Source organism: Acanthochromis polyacanthus, chromosome 6 (assembly GCF_021347895.1).
Source record: "Acanthochromis polyacanthus isolate Apoly-LR-REF ecotype Palm Island chromosome 6, KAUST_Apoly_ChrSc, whole genome shotgun sequence".
In the NCBI taxonomy this organism is placed as follows: domain Eukaryota; kingdom Metazoa; phylum Chordata; class Actinopteri; family Pomacentridae; genus Acanthochromis; species Acanthochromis polyacanthus.
In genome coordinates, this window is record NC_067118.1 from 4,541,426 (window position 1) to 4,567,834 (window position 26,409).

Below are 26,409 nucleotides of genomic sequence, written 5' to 3' on the forward strand. Positions count from 1 at the left end.
CTAGGTTTACCCTATCAGAACAATGTTAGCCGTGTTATTAGCTTAAATAAGATAGTGCTATGCTATCGAGATATTGTGACCTGTTAGGTTTTCCAAAGCAAAAATAATATCAGCTGTTATGTTAGCCTAAAGAAGAAACTGTTAGCCTAATGAAGACATTATTATGATAATAATAGCAGTTATGTTAGTCTATATTTTCTGTCAACACGGACAATGGGATCCAAAATGTCAACAGTGAAATGAGAATTTAATGAGAAAAGAAAATGCTGGTTCAAGTTCATCACAAACTCCAGAATTAGGAGAAATAAAGCTGAGTTTACCTCTTTCCGTCCTCCAGGACCCTGAATGGGACACGACGCTGCAGTTCCTCCCAGCGTCGGATGGCCGGAAGCTGGAGAAGAAGCCGGGCTTCAGGAGGAAGCTGTGGATGGGAGTCGGGCTGCTGCTGGCGGCCGCCGCTCTGGCTCTGCTCACCGGACTGCTGGTTTGGCATTTCCACTGTGAGGATCACCGTTTGTACCACAAACACTCAGAAACACTCGTTCATCCTGAAACGTTGCTGATTTGTTCTTCTGTCCTGGATTCTTTCATCACACCGTTGTTCCACAGAGAACCTCAAACAGTCATGTCAAGTAGCAATTAGCAGCTATGCTAACATAAACAGATGTCCTTAGATTCTTTGCTAACCTAAACAAGCTAATGTTAGCCTCTAAGTTAGTCTGGTCAAGTTAATGTTAGCCTCAAAGTTAGCCCAGGCAAGTTAATGTTAGCCTTAAAGTTATTCGAGGCAAGCTAAGGTTAGCCTAGACAAGATGATGTTAGTTACTATTTTAGCCTAAACAAGAAAATGTTAGCCTCTGTGTCATTTCAAACAAGTTAATGTTAGACTTAAAGTTATCCGAGGCAAGCTAAGGTTAGCCTAGACAAGATGATGTTTACCATTTTAGCCTAAACAAGATAATGTTAGCCTCTATGTTAGCCTAAAAAGCTGTTAGCTTCTACAATAACCTAAACATGATCATGTTATCTTTATATTTGTCTAAGTATGAGAATATTAGCCATTATATTAACATAAACAAGATAATGTTTACCTAAACAATATTAGCCTCTGTGCTAGCCTAAACAAGATAATTTTAACCTCCGTTTTGCTACAGAAGATGATTTTAACCTCTGTTTGCGTAAAGAAGATGATTTTAGCCTCTATATTAGTCTGAATGAGGTGATGTTGGCCTTTATGGCTGACTAAAAAATGTGTATGTTCAGCTCTGTGACAGAATAAACAAGATGATTTCAGCCTCTGTGTTAGCCTTAAAAAGCTAATACTGTAAGAACTAGCATGTTGCTGCTTCATTTTTCTTTTCTTGTACATTCTTCAGCCTGCACACATAAAACCAACACATTTACATGACTGACAGATGAGATTTACTTTTTTTTAAAATGTCAGAATGTAGTTATGAATTTTCAGAACTCTGGGTGATGTCTTCGTTTATTAACTATAACAAAAACTGTAACTGACCGATTGTTTGGTTTGTCAGATATACCTTTTACAGTCAGACCTTGCAGTTATGAACAATAAGTCAAGTTTATTAAAAAAGAAGAGCTGGAAACATGAAACTTTACTTTTTGATTTGTCACACTTGTAATTTCTCCCAGAATTCTTGATGTAATAGCTGTCAGTAAATCTGTATCTGACTTCACTCTGGGCTTTAAAGCAGAGGAAACAGAGTACGGAGGTCTTTGACCCACCATCAAAATTTCGTTCTTACAGATTGATGTAAGTGGATTTTTTCCGTAAGTTGGAACTCTGGTGAAAATGTAAACAAAGCCGTTCCGTGCATCACGATATCCATCAGTTCTTCATAAAAGTCATGAATACCAACGACTTTCATACATGTATGAATCATTTTACTAGAAGATAACAGAACATGTTGACCTGTTTTTACAGCTTGAGTGTTTTATTCTATCTAACTTTACTTCCATGGAGACGGCTTTGCTTTCCTTCCAAGCGTCAGAAGAGTCTGACTTACGCTGGGAGCCATAACGAAGGACAAAAAGTTAGTGAATGTAGCACAATCCAAGGTGGAGTACAACCAGAGAATGGAAACAAAGCCGTCTGATAGCGCTGTATTCATCCACTCCACTCATCAACTAGTTCCACGTAACCAGTTCTGACGTAACGTACCTTACGACGTAAACCGAGGACCCTCTGTATTTATTGTTTCTGTCGGTCACTCTGTGTGTAAATGAAGTTTTTAAAGCCTTTGTGTCTCTGCAGTGCGTAATGACGTCAGAGTGAAGCGCGTCTACATCGGAGCGATGGAAATCAGCAGCCAACCTTTCCTGCCGGCCCACGAAGATCCCAGCAGCAACCAGTTCAGTCACCTAGCAGCCCTGGTCCGACAGCAGGTAAGACATTACCACCCCAAAGCATCATGGGAGGTCGATTCAATGTCTGTTTGCATCAACTTCCACTTCCTGTGTTTGTTAAGATGGAAGTAACCGGGATCGTTTCTCTTCCAGCTGAAGCTGATTTACTCCAGAAACTCGGTTCTCAACAAATACTTCAAAAACTCCACTGTTCAGGCCTTCAGGTACGTCTGAATCTACGACACTGATACCAGGAAGATTCTATCAGACTGACTAGTTTAGTTTTAGTGTATTTAATAGAGATGTACCATCATACCAGGAATATTTTGTAATCTGCAAACAGAACACTGGAGGTTAGTGTTTGACCAGGTACTCTGGAGTCCCTATATTATCAGAGTAGCGACAACTGGGGATTTGAAGCCATTTTGTTTCCATTCACTCAATATGGGACGCGCAGCGCGAGGTGCACATTCACGAAAACGAGCTATTTGTGGATTGTTTACTGATTTCATGACATGTTTTGGACAAAATATTTTACTGGCTTGTGTTGTCTGGATGTCCAAGGTTGGATTATGGCCGTTTTTTGTGGAATATTTTCATCTGTGACTAGTTTTGAGCCTTCAAAGGTGAGTTGTGCTGTTTACGTTGTTTGTCGGACAAATGTGTTTATATTACCCGCTGTGGTAATCACATCTGAAAGTGGTTTATACCGGTGGATTCATGAGAATCTAAGCTTTCCATGGGTGTATAATGTTTCTATCATGGAGTTTGCAGCTTCGGTCAATTCAGCAAAATACCTTTGCACATACGGCCGCTGAAGTTTAACGGGGTAACCAACAGTCACCAGTAACACATCTCCATGCATGAAAATGGTCAAAGTCAAAATAACCACAACTGCCTAAAATCACATCAAACTTTTCTATCTGTCATTCACCCATACATCATAACATGAAAGTACATACATGGACTAACCTGGCACAAAAATCATGATGAAGTCGGTTTCCATCCCACTCTCCGGACTTTATTTTCCCACAGTTTCATTCTTTCACGATCACTGGGAAATCTAAACATGTGGAATCCCTTCTGTGACCGATTTGTGCACCCAAAGGCACAACAGCCCGTCATTTTTCAGGTATTTAGGAAGCGATAAAGGACCTAGAATTACTCTCTGCGGTGTAAACAATGTTAACAGGAAAACCCGGTGTTCATGAATAGGAAACAAAATGGCTCCTATAGATCACGTGACCAAAATTTTTTGGACCCGTCATGTCGATACTCTGATAATATAGGGACTCTAAGGTACTCCAGCATCTGAACCCCCTCTCCTGTTACTGTTCTGCTTCCACTCCATTAAAAATCAACTACCGTATTGGCCCGACTATAAGACGATATTTTATTCTAGAAATCGTTTTCTCAAAAATGGGGTCGAATTATAATCGAGGCCTAGATTGTCGTTACACATCTGCGCCGCTAGATGGAGCTGGTGTTCTGCCGAAAAAAAGCACCCCTGCTGAAGAATAAACTCCTGCCGTAGAATGCACCCCCTGGTAATTTACCCTAATCCTAACACACACATTACTTTTAAGTAGCATCACAGTGAACGCATGCGAGCAGGATCTGGTGTAAAATGGAGCAACAACGCGACTGTCTTGAACAAAGGGGCTCGAAAGCTGGACAAGTGAGGAAACAACAGAGGTGAAGTTATGATTCCAACTTTAAATTGATGCTAATCGATGCGGCAGAGTCAGCAAACAACTGCCAAGCGGCCAAGACATATGGTGTGACAGAGTGCCACGTTCGACAATGGCGAGCACAAAAAGAAGTACAGTTCTTATTAAATACTGCAGTACTGCCGTATTTCTTGATCTTAAATACCGGTAACATGGAATGTTATCTCTGTGTGAGTTTTCTACAATAAATGTACAATAAAAAGTTGTTTTATGAGTAACCTTATTGTCTTCAACATATTTTTATTTTCCCAAAACAATATTTGAAAAATAGGGGTCGTTTTATAATCAGAGTCGTCTTATAGTCGGGCCAATACGGTGAATCTGAACAAAGTTCCCCCAAAACCGCCCCAGAACCATCTGGTTCTTCACCTCCGGTAACTTCATCAATGATCAGAGTTCTACCTTCATACTGTGAATATTTACAGAGTTCCAGGTGCTTGAAGTTCACAGAGGATAACGTCCCCTGGAGAAAGTTCTTGAATAGACCAACCGACAACTGTAGAATGTTGTAGAGTAGACTTACCGATAAGTGCGTGGATCACTGATTAATGTCTGCTGTCTTGTGTCTGATGAACGGGACTTTGTTCAGATTTGGTTGATTGTTTATTCTGACTTAACATATTCTTAAACTGTATAAGTGTTCCTTTAGAAACTGTAAAGTAAAGTCTGTACGTATCCTCTTGTGTCGTTGTGCTGTAGTGAGGGAGATGGCGGCGATGGCAGCGTGGTGGCGTACTACCAGTCAGAGTTCGATGTTCCCGTTCCTCAGCAGGACTCGCTGGACGAAGCCATCGAGTCTCTGGAGCCACCGGCAGAAAGTCAGCCGAGTCGACATGGACGAATCCTGCTGAGGCCCAAAGAAGCTCTGGACGTCAACAGCGTCGTCTCACGAGGTTTGCAGGATCTTAAAGCTTTTCTAACCAACTTTATTTACAAAATAGTCAGCTGCTACATTAGCCGAAACATGATAATGTTAGCTGCTACATTAGCCGAGACAGGATAATGTTAGCTTGTACATTTACCTAAACATGACATTTGCTGCTACATTAGCCTAAACATGATAACATTGGCTGTTACGTTAACCAAAATTAACTAACATTAGGTGCTACATTAGCCTAAATAAACAAACATTAGGTGTGACGTTAGCCTAAACATAACATTAGATGCTACATTAATCTAAATATGCTGACACTAGGTGCTACGTTAGCCTAAATAAACTAACACTAGGTGCTACATGCTATGTTAGCCTGAATAAACTAACGTTAGCTGCTACGTTAGCCTAAACAGTCAAAATGCTTGACTTGTGTCTTTGTGTTCACAGTGATCGACCCTCGCATGACCAGAACCTCATTAGTTGGTGAGAGCACCTTTTCTTTTGGACATTTCTGTTAATCGGGTTTGAATTTTCTGAAATTGTTTTAAATTTGAAGAGTTAATTTGCAAAAACAGGTAACTCCATTTTATACATTTTCAGAAAACTAATTTTTTATTGTTAACTTGAGATAATAATCATCATCATCATAATAATAATAATTTAGTTTTTCTCTATTTTGTCATGTGTTTTCTACTGAATCAAATCCACTCAACTTCAGTTTGATTTATATTATCTGAAGTAAACAATAAAAAAAAGTTTTCTGAAAATTTATCAAAACTGAGTTATCTGTTTTTGCAAATGAACTCTTCACTTGTTCATAACGTGGTGTCACACAAATGATAATAAACCAAGATTTCACATCCACAATCCTTCAAACTCATCCTGATGCAGACGCCTGAATGAGGACTTTTGAAAATGTTTCACATGGTGTTTATTTTTAGAGGAGTCCTTCGACATCCACGTCCGTGACGAAGCCTTCCTCCAGTCGCCCGACTTCCCCGACTCTTCGTACCCTGCCAACGTCTACCTGCAGTGGAGGCTTCGGGCCGATCCAGGCCACCGAGTCCAGCTCAAATTCCACACTCTAATCCTGGAGGACGACTGTCAGCAAGACTTCATCAAAATCTACGACTCGCTGGTTCCCATCGAGCACCGAGCGCTGACAGAGTGAGACTCACCGGCTCTTCACCACAATCGCAGCTTAGATTAGCGTAGTTTTCACTGTAGTGTTTCAAAAACAGGGAAACAGCAGCTAAAAACAGGTACATTCCAGGTAGAACTGCTGACTTCTTCACACAGCTGACCAATCAGACAGGAAGTTGTGTGGTTTGGTTCCAGATGAATGTCGACATCGATGCTGTCCGACCTTCCAACATGTAGTTCAGACTCCATATCATCTGGCTACTTACGTATAATGGGTTTTCCTGTTTTGATTGAAAATGAAAAAAATGAGATTACAACAAACCAAAAAAACGACCCATTTTCCACTCAGTTTTCTTTGATTTTCAACAGACAGTGAAGAAACTGAAAAATGGGCCAGTTTTCTTGTTTGTTTTATTGTCATTGGTATAAAAGGAGAAAGGAAATATCGATGTCATCAGTCTACGATGGAAAAATTTAAAATGGTCTTTTTTTGTGTTTTTGTTGTTTGTTTGAAATGAAAGAATAAATAATGGACCATTTCTTATTTTTTTTACTTAGTCTGAAATGGGGAAGCTTGTTTTCTCATTTTATTCACTCTTGGTTTAAAACGGACAGAAAGTAGACAACGTTCTCATTTTTTCTTTGATTGTTTAAGGTGGAATAAAAAATGGACACCCTAGGGGCTTCAGTAGAAAATAACTGGACTTCTCTCTTAGTTTCTTGAAGATGTTTCCACTCTTAACAGAAGAATCTTCTTAGGTGAAGGTGAGATGTCTTAACAACCTAAAAGAGAAGTCCAGTTGCTTTCTTCTGAAGCTCCTAGGATTAATGCTGTGATTATACTTCAGTACAAAGACGTAAATCCCTCCATGGTTGTTTACCAGAGCAGACTCTAACATGTCCTCCTGTCTCCTCAGACAGTGTGGATATCCTCACGACTCTCTGTCCTTCTTGTCATCTGGAAACGTAATGCTGCTGACGTTGGTCACCAGCGAGGACAAGAACTTCCCTGGTTTCAAAGCCTTCTACTCCCAGATCCCCTCAACTGAACTCAGTAAGTTCAGTTCTCTGAGGAACAACAAGTTGTTTACAGGAACATGTGGCACTGGATGAATTCACTAGAGATTCGTTTGATTTTGTTTTGAGTTTTTCAAGAGTGTAAATTGACAAAACTCCACTTCTTTATATTTAGATCCAACAGCACATTTAAGCTAGTCAACAACAAAAAGTGAATCTGCAAATGTATTTTTTTTAAACAACATTGTGAACTGAATATCTCTGGGTTCTGGTTGGACATACTGGGAGGTTTCTTCTCACTGTTTCCTTCTATCTTACGTCAACGTGTCGCTGTGAACGTGTCTTTTTCAGAGTGTGGAGGTAATCTCACTGCAGATGAAGGTTCCTTCTCTTCACCGTTCTTTCCCTCCAACTATCCTCCACGGACCTCTTGTGTCTGGACCATTGAGGTGAGTCCACGTTCTTCCTACATTTTATGGAACTAATGGGAGGAACAGGTGAAACCTGTCTGGCGGGATGCTAACATTTCTTAAAATAAAATCTATTCTTAGGGCTTTACCATCCTGCAGGCTGAAGGACATTTAAGTTACCAGGATCTTCCTCTGAAGAGACTGAATCAGATCAGGACAGAGCATGACATTTTCTTCGTCATCTACATGTTTGTTTTTGATGTCTACATCTGTGTTCTAGTGCTCTCATTTTCACATTCATTGCCTTTATCTGTGTCTTTGTATTCTTCGAGATCTTCAACTTTGTCATTTTCATTTTCTTCTATCCTTGTATTCTTTGTCTTCTTCTTCGTCATCTTTATTTTTGCCTTTTGTCATCTTCATCTTGTTGTCTGTTGTTTCATATTCTCCATCATCTTTATGTCGTCTTCGTCATAATCTCTCCATTTTCGTCACCTTCTTTGCCCTCATCGTCTTGTTCACTATTGTCTTCTTCTTCTTGGACTTCATCTTTGTCTTCATATTCTTATCAATCATCTTCTTAATCTTTGTATTCATCATCTTGATCTTTGTCAGAGTCTTTTTCTTCATCTTTGTCTTCGTCTTCTTTCTTCTCATAGGTCATCTTCATCGGTCTTCTTTGCTGTAATCTCTGTTTTTGTCGTCTGCATTGCCATCATCATTGTCTTCATTTCTTCATCATCTTGTTCACTTTTTTTGACTTTATCTTTGTCTTCATCCTCTTCCTCACCTTCTTCCCATAGGTTATCTTCATCGGTGTCTTTGTCACTGTCTGATTCATAGTCATCGTCTTCTTTGTTTTCTTTTCATAGTTTCATCCTTATCATCATATTCTTCATTTTTGTCTTCTTTGCTGTCTTTGTGTCTTTTTTTCCTTCATCTTATTTCTTTGTCTTGGTCTTCTCACTCATCTCCTGATGCTTCATCATCTGTTCTTCATCTTTGTATTCTTCTTTATTATCTTAATCTTTGTTTTCCTTTTCTTGGTCTTGTTCCATCATCTGTGGTTGGTCTGTGAGTAAAATCTGATGAAGTGCTACCAGGAGAAAATAGTTTCACTTTGTATATATATAATTAACAGAATATTTGAGATATGTAATGAAAGCATCACTATGCTGTGAAGTAAATGCTAATGTCAGCCTGCTACTTTAAGTATTATAACAACACAAAGGCTTGTTACTCTTTTGGAAGTATTTTTAGCAAAATGGGTTTAACAACTCGGCTCCAATCACCGATTCATGTTTATCAGCCTTTATATACATAGTTATTGTGGTTAAAGAGGACATGAAGGTAGTTGGTGTGAGAGAAGAGGATGCAGAAGACCGGGTTAGATGGAGGCAATTGATTCACTGTGGCGAACCCTGAAGGGAAAAGCCGAAAGGAAAAGAAGAAGAAGATATACATAGTTATTCCAAATTATTTTCACTGAGTTTTGGATTCTCTAATTGTGTTTCGCTGGAGATTCAGTAGAAATCATCTCGTGAAACATCTTCAAGAACCTACAAGAGAAGTCCAGTTGATTTGTGCTGAAGCTCCTACGATTATCCTGACCTGGATGACTGAGAACCTACACAGAATAGTTGTTTCATAATTTTCTCATCTTTATTTTTCTTTTTCAGGCCTCGAAGGACAAGTTTGTGAAGGTTCAGTTCAACAAGTTCTCTATGGGGAACCAAAGCAGCCAGTGTTCCAATGATTACGTGGACGTCAACGGTCAAAGGTCAGTTTGGTTCTTATTTCATTCCTTCTTACGTCTTCTGAGACACGTTTACACGAGTGTCTCACCTCTGAGCATCTATATATTGAGTACTGAGAAAAAACTGTCAGATTTTAATTAAAGTGCTTTGTGATTGATTACAATTGCAGTAACTTGGAGGTAACTGACTTGAAGTACAATTTCTGGGACTTGTTCACAACTGTGGTGACTTCCTGCTGTGACATGGAGGTCGTATGGCTAGCACAAAGCCAAGACTACAATGAATGATTTGCATTCTGTGACATAACTACTTGTGAGGAGACAAAATTATTGTTTAGCAAGTCACAGGAAAGTCTTAATTATGAAGTTCCAATCGAAGACCAACTAGTCCCAAATCAAATCTGTTAGAACCAACAAATTCCCAGTAAAGATCGAGTTCCATTTCATGACCAACAAATCCCAACTCATAACCAACCAGTGACTAGTAAACACCAACAACGTTCACCTTAAGATTAGGGGTCCCGTCAACACCACTTATTTCTGAGTCAAGACCAACCATCCATCCATCCATCCTCTATACACCGCTTTGTCCTCACTAGGGTTGCGGGGGGTGCTGGAGTCTATCCCAGCTGACTCGGGCGAAGGCAGGGGACACCCTGGACAGGTCGCCAGTCAAGACCAACCAACAAATCCTCAATCAAAGCCAAGAAGTCCAATACAAAGACAAACAAGTTTCTTCTAAAGCCCAACAAATTCTGACTTCCTATTAAAGCCCAACAAGTTCCATGTTTAACCCAGCAAGTCTCCAAAAAAGAACAGTTCCGTCTTAGGAAAACTACATCCCAATACACGACCAGTAAGTCCTATGGCAAGGTCAAGGGTTAAGTTACATCTGAAGACCAACAAATCCAAATTTAAGACAAGTCCCAAATGAAGACTACTAATTTCTGAGTCAGAACCAACCAGTGAGCTCCTTGTCACGTCCAATGAGTACTCAGCCATGATCATTTTGTGTTTGGAGTCAAGACTATCAAGTTACATCTCAAGACTAACAAGTCCAGCAGGATCAAGTCTGAGTCAGGACCAACTAACAGGTGCACTGTCAAGACCAATAAGTCCTCAAGTCAGGACCAAAAGACTCATCAAAAAGAAGTCATTCATGACCTTAATGAGGCATCTTCTGTACTATGACAGAATATTAAGGACGTAGTTCTGGTGAATTTAAAGACTTTGGTTGTAAGGTTTTCTCATTAATCTTCTCTGATACTGATGCTTATTGTCCTGTATTGATCTAAAAGGTCCACCTATCTGTCTCTTTGTGTTGCAGATTGTGTGGCAGAAAGTCAGAAAGCACCGTGATCACCAGCAGGAGCAACAAGATGACCATCAAGTTTAAATCGGACTTGTCCTACGTCAGCCAGGGTTTCAGTGCTGAGTACGAAGCCTTCGTCCCAACCAACCGTAAGACCCTGTTTTCTTAGCCATTGGTTTTCAGATTGATTACCGGCCTTCCATTGATGAAAGTGTCTTGTGTTGTCGAACAGCTTGTCCGGGAAAGTTTCAGTGCAGCAACAACCTTTGCATCAACAAGACTCTGCAGTGTGACGGTTGGAACGACTGTGGAGACGACAGCGACGAGGTCAACTGCAGTATGTACTGTTCATCAAACGATATCTGTGGCTAAAATAACCTTTACTGAATGTGGACTGAACGTGTTGCTGGTTTTTCTTTGTCTCTGCTCAGAGTGTAAGGCATCGCAGATGAAGTGTAAAAATGGTCGCTGTAAGCCGAAGTTGTGGGAATGTGACAAGAAGGACGACTGTGGGGACAACTCTGATGAGGAAAACTGTGGTGGGTCCAACTGAATAAGTAGAGCTAAGCGAAAATAAATCTGTCCCTAATCCTGTAGATACAAACTGATTCAGATGCTTAAATATATCGACATCTGGAGTAAAAACATCTGATCAAAACAGGACTTTATGGTCGTATTTGAATTAAAACTACTGCAGACGGAATCATCTACTAGAGAGTCCTCATTTAAAGGGTTTTTTATTGTTTTTTTGTTCTAAATTTGATCTGAGTTGTTTAATGTTAAGAGCTGTTCTACGTGGTTGCACCAGCAGGTGGAGCTCTGACTGTTTGATGCTGTAGCAACCAGAGGAGGTGGAAACTTCACATTGACAAACAGAGACTGTTGTGGGGAGTTTAGCTCATAAAGGAGCACCATGACAGAGACTTCAGTGACATTTAGTGACCTCAGACCAACAAAAAGTTTAAGTTGGAATGAATTAGGACAATAATTTTACATTCTGGTGGAACATCTTATGACTGTTTTTGCAGAGTTGTGTCATGTTCCAGTGTGACACCAGATGTAAACTGAGAATCTGGGACAGAAATTTGTGTTAATTCTGATCCCTTCAAAGCCTGATCAGCCCTGATCTGGATTTTAGCCTCACGATGGCTCATCCATCTCTACTTCTTGCTGAATGTGAAGGCAGTAAAACATGTCTGAATGTAAGAAGCTCTCTCCTAAGTGAAGATGTTTCTTTGTCTTTGCAGTAAAATGCAAAAAAGGACAGTTTTTCTGCAGAAATGGGCGCTGTATCTCGGAGAAGCTGGTGTGTAATGAGAAAGACGACTGCGGTGACGGATCTGACGAATCCAAATGTGAAAAATGTAAGAACCCATTTTCCATTCCATCTAAAAGAAAAGAGATGTTGCAGGAACTTCTGTCTCCATGGTCCTTCTGTTTCTCTTTGCTTTGTGACTCTCTGTTGTCATTCTGTGTCTCTTTGTAGACATGTTTTCCTCTTTATAATCACTATATGTCTGTGCAGTTGTAGTGAATCGTGTTCTGCGTTGTTTGAATTTCGTATTAAACAACACGAGGATGGTAGCTTCGAACAGGACATTTATTTTCCTTCCCATGAGGAGTCGCCATAAAAAGAGGAAGCAAGCAGAACAAAACACCCAATGTTATAAACAGCTTGACAAAAACACAGACTATATTAACTAAACAAAACGTTCCATTAAGGAGGAAAAAAAAAACAAGAAAACACAGAGAGTGACAAAAACACATACCTTCCCATGAGGAGTCGCCATAAAAAGAGGAAGCAATACACCGCTTTTCAAAATAAAATACTGACCACACTTCGGTGATTATTAATCCTCCTCCCTAATGGACATACTAAAAAACTCATAACCGTAGTTAACTAGTCTCCCCACAGGATGTGACCAATATTCAACATACTATTTAAAAAAAAACATAAAAACAATAAATACAAATATAAACAAAAATAAATACAAATTCATATAGCGCAACAACATCAATCTCATTCTATTACACAGTGTCGTGTTGCTTGCTGATTTATGACAGCTACAGCTCACCCATAATGGACACGCAACGGCCTCAGAACCTTTTGATCGTACCTCTTGTATATATGTTAAAGGATCAAACTCCAAACTCACAGAATGCTACATCTCCTATCATGCAGCCGGGCAGTGTTTATCAGAGTAATCCAGTTAGAAAGACGTCATAAAAACCAAAGTTTGAAGGAGGACTAGCGAATAAACCCAACCCCTTGTGTAAGAGCGGTGGATTCTTGTGTTACTGTGCTTGTTGTGTGATGTTTGTGACTGAGATGCTGATGTTGTTGTCATGTTGTGTAGCTCTGGTGCTGCAGCAGTGCTCTGAGTTCACCTTCAGCTGCACCAATGGACGCTGCATCAGCAAACTGAACCCGGAGTGTGACGGAGAGCGAGACTGTGAGGACGGATCGGACGAGGCTGACTGTCGTATGTTCAACACTCAGTTATCTGCTTTGTGTCTCTTTGAGGACATCTACTCCGATCAGGCATAACATTAAGACCTCCTGCCTGGTGTTGTGTTGGTCCCTCTGTGCTGCTAAAAGTCCTCTGACCCAGTGGTTCATGGACTCAGGACTTCTGGGGATGTTCTGTGGGTTCCAAGCGAGACCTACCAAGATCAGGCTGGTCCTGGACCATCCCACAGATACTCAATAAGATCTGGATCTGGTCAGTGTGGAACCCAGGGGAACATCTTAGCTCTGTCATGTTCCCCGGGTTCTCCTGAGCAGTTTTTGTGGTGATGTGTCAGGATGCATTCTCCTGCTGAGGGTAGAAACTGGCATCACACTGGAGAAAATGCTAATCTCAAAACAAGAAAAAAAGTTTATTTCAAGGAACTTTTACCTTGAAATAAGTGAACAAAATCTGCCAATAGAACAAGTGAAAAAGGGCATGGTAAGATTTCTTGAAATAAGATATGACATTTAGAATATTGAGATCCTAAAATTAGCTGGTAAAACTTATTTTAAGATGCACTATGTTGTCAAAAGTATTCACTCACCTGCCTTGACTCGCATATGAACGTCAGTGACATCCCATTCCTAATCCATAGGGTTCAATATGACGTCGGTCCACCCTTTGCAGCTAGAACAGCTTCAACTCTTCTGGGAAGGCTGTCCACAAGGTTTAGGAGTGTGTTTATGGGAATTTTTCACCGTTCTTCCAGAAGCTCATTTGTGAGGTCACACACTGATGTTGGACCAGAAGGCCTGGCTCTCAGTCTCTGCTCTAATTCATCCCAAAGGTGTTCTATCGGGCTGAGGTCAGGACTCTGTGCAGGCCGGTCCAGTTCATCCACAGCAGACTCTGTCATCCATGTCTTTATGGACCCTGCTTTGTGCTCTGGTGCACAGTCATGTTGGAAGAGGAAGGGGTCAGCTCCAAACTGTTCCCACAAAGTTGGGAGCATGGAATTGTCCAAAATGTCTTGGTATGCTGAAGTATTCAGAGTTCCTTTCACTGGAACTAAGGGGCCAAGCCCAGCTCCTGAAGAACAAGCCCACACCATGATCCCCCCTCCACCAAACTTTACACTTGGCACAATGAAGTCCAACAAGTCTGGTTCTCCTGGCAACCACCAAACCCAGACTGGTCCATCAGATTGGCAGATGGAGAAGCGTGATTGGTCACTCCAGAGAAGGCGTCTCCACTGCTCTAAAGTCCAGTGGTGGCGTGCTTTACATCACTGCATCCCACGCTTTGCATTGCATTTGGTGATGTACGGCTTGGATGCAGCTGCTCGGCCATGGAAACCCATTCCATGAAGCTCTCTGCTGAAGCACTGTTCTTGAGCTAATCTGAAGACCACATGAAGTCTGAAGGTCTGTAGCCACTGACTCTGCAGAAAGTTGTCCACCTCTTGGCACTATGCGCCTCAGCATCCTCTGACCCGCTCCGTCAGTTTACGTGGTCGACCACTTGGTGGCTGAGCTGCTGTCGTTCCCACACACTTCCACTTTCTTATAATACAGCTGACAGTTGACTGTGGAATATTTAGGAGAGAGGAAATGTCACGACTGGATTTGTTGCACAGGTGGCATCCTATCACAGTTCTATGCTGGAATTCACTGAGCTCCTAAGAGCGACCCATTCTTTCACTAATGTTTGTAAAAGCAGTCTGCATGCCTTGGTGCTTGATTTTATACACCTGTGGCCATGGAAGTGATTGGAACACCTGATTCTGATTATGTGGATGGGTGAGCAAATACTTTTGCCAATATAGTGTATATTTTACCAGGATTGTCAAACTTTGCTGTCTGAAAATAAGCCAGACATGCTAAAGAAAATTGTAGTTTTTCACTCAAAAACAGATTTTCACTTTCATGTAGCCTCCTAATTTAAGATGCATTAAACTTATGAGTTTTCTTGTAAAATACAACTCAAAACAAGATAATTTCAAGATTGTTTGCCTTAACAAGATATTTATGATGCAGTGTTTTAACCCTCCTGTTGTCCTCATTTATGGGCACCAAAAAATAGAATAGAATAGAACTTTATTTGTCATTGCAACAAGTACAACGAAATTGCAATAGTGTTTCCTTGTCTGAAAAAAGTTTTTTAAAAAAATCAGCAAAATAGATTCCCAAATTTGGGAATCAAAACCTTCAGGAAGAAATTTCAATAATTCCTTAAAAGTTTGCTTTAAAAGTTTTATTTAAAAAAAAATCCTCCAAATTTGGCAAGAAAATTATTGTAAATATTTTCAAAAAAGAGTAACAGTCTTCCATAAGAATCCTAAACATATCTAAAATGATTCCGTATATATCAGTAGAACTTCAATCAATTTCTTTAAGATTCACAAAGAATCAAATAAAATCCAGTGAATTTTGGTTGATTTTTTTGTGTGAATGTTCTTAAAAACATTTTTTTACATTTTTTTTAACCAAAAAATGTTCCCATGAATTTTGAAAATGTCAGTAAAAGTTCTAATATTTTCTTTGAGAACATTCACATAAAAATCAACCAAAATCCAGCAAATTTTGCTGGATTTTGTTTGATTTTTAACATTTCTTTTTTTCCACCAAAAATGTTCAAAAATTTCCCCTAAATGTTAAAAATATGGACATCAGAAGTTTCACTGTGAAAATACATTTTTTTCCCACATTTTCAAACTTTAAAGCGGGTCAGTTTTGACCCGTAGGACCACACCAGAGTTAAAACGAGCCTCTCCATCTGCTGAAATGTCTTAAATCAAGTGGGATGAGACATTTTGACTAAAAACTAGACAAATAGACTTGGTAAGATTTTGCGTTTTAGCAGTGCAAGGGCTGCTGTTGCTATGGGGGGTGGAGGGTTGTTGACCTGCAGGGTTTAGGTGGGTGGTTCATGTCAAGCATCTGCGTGAACGTCGCAGTAGAACAAGATGATGGATGTTCTTCACCTGTGGCTCATCGCTGTAGTTGGTCTTTGTGGTAGTTTTGTGTTTCTGTGTTTTCAGAGTGTGGGATGAGGCCTTACCGGAGCTCTCGTATCGTGGGCGGTGAGGTGTCGAGGGTAGGCGAGTGGCCCTGGCAGGTCAGCCTCCAGATCAGGGGGACGGGACACGTATGTGGGGCTTCGGTTCTGAGCCGCCGCTGGCTGCTGACTGCTGCCCACTGTGTCCAGGACAACGGACCCAACAAGTAGGAGATCCACCAAACTCGACTTCTACATCTATCCATCTGTCCTACCCTCTAACGCTACATTTACCCTCTAACACTACATTTACCCTCTAACGCTACATTTACCCTCTAACACTACATTTACCCTCTAATGCTACATTTACCCTCTAACACTACATTTACCCTCTAGTACTACACTTACCCTCTAACACTACATTTACCCTCTAATACTACATTTACCCTCTACTACTACATTTACCCTCTAGTACTACATTTACCCTCTAACACTACATTTATCCTCAAGTACTACATTTACCCTCTAATGCTACATTTACCCTCTAATGCTACATTTACCCTCTAGTACTACACTTACCCTCTAACACTACATTTACCCTCTAGCACTACATTTACCCTCTAACGCTACATTTACCCTCTAGCGCTACATTTACCCTCTAACATGACATTTATCCTCAAGTACTACATTTACCCTCTAATGCTACATTTACCCTCTAGTACTACACTTACCCTCTAACACTACATTTACCCTCTAGCACTACTTTTACCCTCTAACGCTACATTTACCCTCTAACGCTACATTTACCCTCTAACATGACATTTATCCTCAAGTACTACATTTACCTTCTAACACTACATTTACCCTCTAGCACTACTTTTACCCTCTAATGCTACATTTACCCTCTAGCACTACATTTACCCTCTAACACTACATTTACCCTCTAACACTACATTTACCCTCTAACGCTACATTTACCCTCTAACGCTACATTTACCCTCTAACATGACATTTATCCTCTAGTACTACATTTACCCCCTAATACTACATTTACCCTCTAACACTACATTTACCCTCTAGTACTACACTTACCCTCTAACGCTACATTTACCCTCTAATACTACACTAATCCTCTAACACTACATTTACCTTCTAATACTACATTTACCCTCTAATACTACATTTACCCTCTAATACTACATTTACCCTCTAGTACTACACTTACCCTCTAACACTACATTTACCCTCTAACACTACATTTACCCTCTAACACTACATTTACCCTCTAGTACTACATTTACCCTCTAACGCTACATTTACCCTCTAACGCTACATTTACCCTCTAACGCTACATTGACCCTCTACTACTACATTTACCCTCTAATACTACATTTACCCTCTAGTACTACACTTACCCTCTAACGCTACATTTACCCTCTACTGCTACATTTACCCTCTACTACTACTACATTTACCCTCTAACACTACATTTACCCTCTAGTACTACATTTACCCTCTACTACTACATTTACCCTCTAACACTACATTTACCCTCTACTACTACACTTACCCTCTAACGCTACATTTACCCTCTACTACTACATTTACCCTCTAGTACTACATTTACCCTCTAACACTACATTTACCCTCTAATACTACATTTACCCTCTACTACTACATTTACCCTCTAGTACTACATTTACCCTCTAACACTACATTTACCCTCTAACACTACATTTACCCTCTAACACTACATTTACCCTCTAATACTACATTTACCCTCTACTACTACATTTACCCTCTAATACTACATTTACCCTCTAATACTACATTTACCCTCTAACATGACATTTATCCTCAAGTACTACATTTACCCTCTAATGCTACATTTACCCTCTAATACTACATTTACCCTCTAGTACTACACTTACCCTCTAACACTACATTTACCCTCTAGCACTACATTTACCCTCTAACGCTACATTTACCCTCTAACGCTACATTTACCCTCTAACATGACATTTATCCTCAAGTACTACATTTACCCTCTAACGCTACATTTACCCTCTAGTACTACACTTACCCTCTAACACTACATTTACCCTCTAGCACTACATTTACCCTCTAACGCTACATTTACCCTCTAACATGACATTTATCCTCAAGTACTACATTTACCCTCTAATACTACATTTACCCTCTAACGCTACATTTACCCTCTAACGCTACATTTACCCTCTAACGCTACATTTACCCTCTAGCACTACATTTACCCTCTAACGCTACATTTACCCTCTAACGCTACATTTACCCTCTAACATGACATTTATCCTCTAGTACTACATTTACCCCCTAATACTACATTTACCTTCTAACACTACATTTACCCTCTAGTACTACACTTACCCTCTAACGCTACATTTACCCTCTAATACTACACTAATCCTCTAACACTACATTTACCCTCTAATACTACATTTACCCTCTAGTACTACACTTACCCTCTAACACTACATTTACCCTCTAACACTACATTTACCCTCTAACACTACATTTACCCTCTAGTACTACATTTACCCTCTAACGCTACATTTACCCTCTAACGCTACATTTATCCTCTAACGCTACATTGACCCTCTAACGCTACATTGACCCTCTACTACTACATTTACCCTCTAATACTACATTTACCCTCTAGTACTACACTTACCCTCTAGCGCTACATTTACCCTCTACTACTACATTTACCCTCTACTACTACTACATTTACCCTCTAACACTACATTTACCCTCTAGTACTACATTTACCCTCTACTACTACATTTACCCTCTAACACTACATTTACCCTCTACTACTACATTTACCCTCTTACTACATTTACCCTCTACTACTATATTTACCCTCTACTACTACTACATTTACCCTCTACTACTACATTTACCCTCTAACACTACATTTACCCTCTACTACTACATTTACCCTCTACTACTACTACATTTACCCTCTACTACTACATTTACCCTCTACTACTACTACATTTACCCTCTAACACTACATTTACCCTCTACTACTACATTTACCCTCTACTACTACATTTACCCTCTAACACTACATTTACCCTCTAACACTACATTTACCCTCTAACACTACATTTACCCTCTAACGCTACATTTACCCTCTAACGCTACATTTACCCTCTAGTACTACATTTACCCTCTAATACTACATTTACCCTCTAACACTACATTTACCCTCTAATACTACATTTACCCTCTACTACTACATTTACCCTCTAACACTACATTTACCCTCTACTACTACATTTACCCTCTAACACTACATTTACTCTCTAGCACTATATTTACCCTCTAATACTACATTTACTCTCTAGTACTACACTTACCCTCTACTACTACATTTACCCTCTAACACTACATTTACCCTCTAACACTACATTTACCCTCTACTACTACATTTACCCTCTACTACTGCATTTACCCTCTAACACTACATTTACCCTCTAGTACTACATTTACCCTCTACTACTACATTTACCCTCTAACACTACATTTACCCTCTAACACTACATTTACCCTCTACTACTACATTTACCCTCTAACACTACATTTACCCTCTAACACTACATTTACCCTCTAACACTACATTTACCCTCTAGTACTACATTTACCCTCTAACACTACATTTACCCTCTAACGCTACATTTACCCTCTAACGCTACATTTACCCTCTACTACTACATTTACCCTGTACTACTACATTTACCCTGTACTACTACTACATTTACCCTCTAACACTACATTTACCCTCTACCACTACATTTACCCTCTAACACTACATTTACCCTCTACTACTACATTTACCCTCTAACACTACATTTACCCTCTAGTACTACATTTACCCTCTAACACTACATTTACCCTCTAGCACTACATTAATCCTCTAATGCTACATTTACCCTCTAACGCTACATTTACCCTCTAGTACTACATTTACCCTCTAATACTACATTTACCCTCTAACGCTACATTTACCCTCTAACGCTACATTTACCCTCTAACGCTACATTTACCCTCTACTACTACATTTACCCTCTAACGCTACATTTACCCTCTACTACTACATTTACCCTCTAACGCTACATTTACCCTCTAACGCTACATTTACCCTCTAACGCTACATTTACCCTCTACTACTACATTTACCCTCTAACGCTACATTTACCCTCTAACGCTACATTTACCCTCTAACGCTACATTTACCCTCTAACGCTACATTTACCCATCAGACTGGAGGCAGAAATGCAGATTTTTTCTTTCGTTCCAGAGATGCTCAGTTGTGAAGCAGACATTTGGACTGATTGTAGTAACTTTAATGTATATCAAGAACATGTGTATTTTTTATTAAACGGTGTCAGACTGGGACTTTGTTTCTGCAAGTGTTAAATTATTTGAATTGGATCAGAGGTGAAATTTAAATAAACAGATCTGCACATCCCTAGTATACGCTAGACATACAATAAATACTGTACAATTTTACTTTATCAGAGTAAGTGGAATTTTCTAGATTTAAACCATCCAAATAGTTTTTTTAACAAGCAAGTTATGATTTAAAAAGTTTATTTGACCCAAAATTCTTCTTTCTGTCCAAGTGATTCCAGTTTAAAAAGTTAATTCCACCCAAAACTGTCCGTAGTTCAGTGTTAGCATGTTGCTATTTAAGTTTAATGAACCTTTAGAGTGAACCAGTGGTCACTGTGTCATCTGGTCCATGAAGGGTTCATGAAAGACCAGGAGTCCTGCAAATGTGGCCCTAAGACAACTCGGATGTCTTGAAAACATGGTGTCAGGTGTCGGCAAATACTAAATATTCAATGACTTGGATCTCATTGTGGGCGACATTTCAAAAAAACACATTTTGGACTTCTGCAGATGGATGTGTTTGTCAGTTCCCTTCTCAGATCGTCTCCTACAGAACTGGCAGCTGTGAGAAAGTTTCCTGGAATCCATTTCTGGATTTTATCCTGCATTAAACCTGCCGACTACATAGTCCTGTAAAACGGTTCCTCCTGCTGATGCCACCTCTGACCTCTCGATACAGGTACTCCCAGGCCAACCAATGGGAGGCGCTGTTGGGGCTGCACGTGCAGAGTCAGACCAATGAGTGGACGGTGAGGAGGAACATTAAGCGGATCATCGCCCACCGCGACTACAACACCGTCACCTACGACAACGACATCGCCCTGATGGAGCTGGACACTGACGTCACCCTCAACCAGAACATCTTCCCCATCTGCCTGCCGTCCGCCTCCTACCAGTTCCCTGCTGGCCAGGAGGCCTGGATCACTGGCTGGGGCGTCACCAGGGAGGGAGGTGAGGAAATGCCGTCTATCCAGAGGTCCACTGGGGCTAAAGTTTAGACCAGCCCGGGGTCATGGGCAACGGTAGTTCTTCAGTTAGAAACTGTTACAGAGGGGTGGGAATACTGGAATAGAAACAAACGTGGCCATTTTTGGACCAAACTGGCACCATCATGTACCTGCTTGGTACCGTGAGTTGTACTGTTTAGGACTCCAGCTACATTATTCCTCTCATCATGGCACCTTAACCCTCCTGCTGTCTTCATTTACAGGAAACAAAAAATATGGTTTCCTTGTCTGAAAAAAAAAAAATCCCAAATTTCTGAAAATTTGCAAAACCTTCAGGAAGACTATTCCAATAATTCCTTAAAAAAATGAATGTTTATTTTTAAAAATCCTCCAAATTTGGCAGGAAAATTCTTGTAAATATTTAAAAACAATAGTAAAAATCTTCCAAAAAATCCTAAAAATATCTAAAGTGATTCCATATATATCAGTAAAACTTCTATAATTTTCTTTAAGAACATTCACCTAAAATCAATGCGAATAAATCAATGCAAAATTCAACATGACAGACTGTCTTTATGGTGAACTTTTATTTTTAATTTGGTGAATTGAGGTGGAATGACCCTCAGCCAAGCAGGTCGGCAACTTGAAGAAGCAATGTGTTGGAAAAGGAAAGTTGATTTTAGACTATTTTTGTCAACACTTTGTGTCTCTTTGTGGGGTTTTATCAACTTCTGGTTGCATTTTACGTGAAAGTACCACGAAAGGTAGAGCAGCCAAACTAGATCCATGTCAGCAACAGGAACGATGATCTTAACATCCTGTTTTAAACAACCAAGGCTGGGCGAAAGTTCTTTCCAACAGAGAAACAAGTGTACAGATTTACCCACCAGGTTCAAATATTCCGCCCAACGGTAACTATCCAGAAATACCTTCTGAGCTGCTCTTTGGTGACAGCAGGAAGAACTGGGCTAAGGGAGAGCACACGTCTGCCTCTACCAGTCAGGGTGAGGGTGAACAGGATAGCAGAGAAAAACCACAACAGATCAATAAAAAAGGCTTTTCTTATCGAGTAGTAAGGAGCTCCAAGTAGCTTTAAACCCACAATCTACAGGTTTAATGAGGAACAGCAGCCCAGCTCACAGTATTTGCTGTCTGTGGTCCAAAACATCTCAAATCAGGACTTGATCTTCGTCTGTATCGGAGCAGCAGAACCCCACACATGTGAGTCCAGGGTTCAGTCACTCAGACTGACACTGAGAAACCTGGTTCATAGTGATTTTAAAGCTTGTGTCGTCTGCCAGGCGTGCCGGCGACCATCCTGCAGAAGGCGATGGTTCGGGTCATCAACAGCACCGTCTGCAAGAGTCTGATGAACGACCCAGTGACCAACAACATGATGTGTGCCGGAGTCCTGAAGGGAGGAACCGACGCCTGCCAGGTAGGACCAGTTAGGAAGGGTTGGGCTTCATGGTTTCTACCGTAGTATCTGATCTGAGACATGCACGACTTAATAAGTTAGTGGAATGGAGTCTGTTTGCCTGTTTTAGAATCTGATCTGAGTTGTGTGTCATAATGTCATCTGACCACATGTAGTACCAATCTTTGCAGAATGGGCGTTTCTGAGAAATGTAAATGTTGATTCTGGGGCACCCCGTCTAGCTAGAAGATGGATGTGGTCCTTTGGCACCATAGAGCCGAGGGGTTCTACTCAAGGGTGGTTCTGCTTTTGAGTAAGGGGTCCTCAAACACGACCCAGATGTTGTAATCCTATCCTTCACCAGAAGGTATAAACCCGACCTGACTTCTTTGTTCGAGGTGAGATTCCTATTGGCTCTGGAACTCTCCTCAGGCAGACCATGGTGCCTGATCAGATGCTGTCTTTTTATATAATAATATTATATTATATTAAAGCAACAGTGTCACCTGTCCTTCACGGTGTTGTTCATCTCCACATAGAAGGTCTGACACGTCTCTGAGTTGTTCCAGACAGGTTTTGCACAAAGTTTTGATATTTCTAAACATTTTCTCAAGTTTTAAGTATTTTTCTATGAATTTCAAGCAATTTTGTTAAACTGTTTTTTTTCAGTTTCTGTCGTTTCCTTCAACCTTTTCTGATTCTAACCTTGAAGCCATCGTGTTCTGACCCTCAGGGCGACTCCGGCGGTCCGCTGTCCGTCACCGGCGCCGGTGGACGGGTGGTCCTGGCCGGCGTGGTCAGCTGGGGCGAAGGCTGCGGACTCAGGAACAAACCCGGCATCTACACCCGAGTCACCAAATACCGCCGCTGGATCAAGGACAACAGCGGAGTTTAGCTGCCGGAAGCTCTTCCAGGTTTACGTTTTAATGGAGGTTTAGCTCATCGTTATCATTAATATTCAGAGCAGAGGCTTCAGTTAGACATTTTTTAAGTCAGTTTTCTTTCCCGACGCAAAGAGAAACGACTCCATTAGCCGACACACACCTCAGAATATGGCGCCATCTATGGGTCATTCCAGAACTGGAGGACATTCGACTGATCAACCTTTTCTTTTACAGTTTTCTGCTCCATATTGATCAATAATAGATATTGATTGGCTCAGCTTCCACATCAATGGTAGCATTTTTCTTCCATGTCTTCTGTGTTTTTGCTAACCCTACTCTAATCACAGTAACAGGGTTGCTAATCCATGCTAATGTTAGCTTAGCTAGATATTTAGCTAGCTGTTACTGCTGACCAAGAGGACAAACTGACTGATGGAAAACAGTCCAAAGAATGAGTCTGATCCTGATAATATGAGGTAGAATGAGATGTTCAATCAAGGCTGATAATGGATGAAAAGATGGAAAATAGAAGAGAGGACACAGCTTTGATCTACACATTCTTTAGGAACACTGTTTGATGATGGAAATGACAAAAACAAGATAGAAAATGGCAAAAACGAGACACAAAATAACAAAAACGTCATCACCAGGTTCTGCTAACATGTTGTGGGACACGGTCCATGTATAATAATTATTACTTAAAATATTATGTTGATTAAAAATGTTCCAACAATTACAGAGACATGAATGAAGAAAATAAAAAACCCAAAAAGTTTTAAAGTAGATGCTAACTGTTTTATTTGAGCTTCAGTTTGTTCCCCCTGGGGTGGACAAGAGAAAAATGGCATTTTAGGAGGAACTCCAGACTTATTTGGTTTTTAAAATATTAAAAACTTTTTTTTTTAGATTTAGGATTTTCTACATGGATTATTGGATGTAAAATGTCCTCCAGTTCTGAAATGATCCACATGTTGACACATATTCATTCAAAAACTACATTGTTTGATATTTTGACATTAAGTCTGTGGACTTAACTGGTTCTAAGTTGTAATCTTTAATAAACTGTTAATAATAATGTTGGAAGGAAGGATGTCTTCAGGATAACTAATTAAGAATTCTTTTGTAGGACTTTGTGATGATGCTTCATCTTCAAGATTGTAAACATTAAAAATATTCTCAGGGGTGAAAAGAAGAATTCTTCAGTTTCTCAGTATCTGTAGTCATCTTAAACAGGATTAATGGGTTGAGGTGAAGTCAGAGGTTTATTTCAGGGCTTCAGTGTTGATTCTTATCAGCTTCTTGGAAAAACAAACACATTTAGATGAATGGTTTCAAAATAAAAGCTCAGGAACCACCTTTGTTCCAAGCATGCAGGAAAACACTGCAAAGTTTAAATGAAAACTAAAAATGTTTGAGAAAATTTCAAAATAATCTTAAAATTGACTTAAAGAAAACAGTCCAAAAAAGTAGTCAAATGTTTTTTTTTTTTTTCATCTAATATCCCAAACTAAAGATATGTTACTCTTTATTGTTAAATTATGATGAATTTTAGAAGAATTAAATTAAATTTCTGTGTCTGTGAGCTCAAACAAAGCAGCAGATTGTATTTAAAAATAAACTAGACCTTTAGAAGTCAGGAGCCAGCTGACGGTAAACCAGTGGCTATTTGGCGTTGCTATGACGACACTTTGTAAAGAAACAACCAATCAAACTAACTCAGTTCTCCATGTATGAAGAACAGGATCCAGATATATAGTCTGGAGGACAGAATGTCTAAACTACTGAGAAGTTTCACCAAACTTAACTTCAGAAGTTCCTCAGGGAACCGTACTGGGTCCTCAGGAGGTTCTTTAAATCTTAGGGTTCCTGCTGCTTTGTTACCGTGTAGTTAATAGAACATAAAACAACAGCACATTTAAGGAATCCTGAATGTTTATTGGCTGCTCCCAGGTTGTGTCTTTACAGTAACACACAGACAGGGGGCGCCTTTCCTCCAAAACCGACAGAACAAATCAGTAAAATTATCTTAAGTGCTTTAATTAGTAATAAATGAATGATAGGTGTTAGCTGATAATCAGTAATGATCAGTTTAGGAATCAAAATAAATCACTGAAGCTCCATGTTTAGTTTTTTCCACTCATGTTGAGATGTTTTTCTCTCTGTTTGAGCGACTCCGCCTTAAAGCAGCTGTTTCTGTTACAGTTCTGTTTTTTATTTGTGTTTTGTGTTTTTTTATTCAAGTTTTGAAGATGAATGTTCTGCTGGTTGTATTTCTACGTACAGTGTTTCCTCATTTATGTAGCTGCTGGGTTTTATCTGTAGTTTAATGTGGGTTGCAGCAGGATTATGGGTAATTTAACAGATATAGTAATGTCAAATGAAGAATGAAGTATTGGTTCAGATTAACCTGGGTTGAGGCTCGTCAGCCTGAGAGGTTCTGCTTTAGTTTCTTTAAAGGTTAATTTAAAATCATTTTAAGAACTTGGTTTTTACTCTGGGTGAAACTGGCTAATGCTAAAATGGCTAATATCTTAAATGAAGGCTTATTAATGCAGTACTCAGTATGCAAATGATTGTTTTTATTGCTGTTCAGTGTTTTCTTCGTGGGACCAACTTTGGGGCCAAATTTCATGCAATAAAAAAGCAACGACACAAACATTGA

At 39.9% G+C, this 26,409-nt stretch overlaps 1 protein-coding gene across 1 annotated transcript; it reads left to right on the forward strand.

The window, feature by feature from the left end:
* Positions 1-250: 250 nt before the first annotated feature.
* LOC110964210 (suppressor of tumorigenicity 14 protein homolog) lies at positions 251-26,409 on the forward strand. Its single transcript, XM_022212865.2, has 18 exons — positions 251-500; positions 2,276-2,406; positions 2,521-2,591; positions 4,797-4,990; positions 5,419-5,454; positions 5,913-6,138; positions 7,032-7,168; positions 7,483-7,580; positions 9,221-9,321; positions 10,625-10,758; positions 10,842-10,946; positions 11,041-11,148; positions 11,857-11,973; positions 12,967-13,092; positions 16,103-16,286; positions 21,179-21,450; positions 22,748-22,884; positions 23,597-26,409. The coding sequence occupies exons 1-18, from the start codon at positions 251-253 to the stop codon at positions 23,756-23,758; spliced, it is 2,589 nt and encodes an 862-aa protein (XP_022068557.2). The 3' UTR covers positions 23,759-26,409.

Bases quoted from the DNA above. Each gene is read 5' to 3' on its own strand.
- LOC110964210 (XM_022212865.2), top strand. From the start codon at position 251: ATGAGAAAAGAAAATGCTGGTTCAAGTTCATCACAAACTCCAGAATTA. The intron at 4,991-5,418 runs GTTTGCAGGATC...TTGTGTTCACAG, and splicing joins CAACAGCGTCGTCTCACGAG to TGATCGACCCTCGCATGACC. The intron at 10,759-10,841 runs GTAAGACCCTGT...GTTGTCGAACAG, and splicing joins AGCCTTCGTCCCAACCAACC to CTTGTCCGGGAAAGTTTCAG.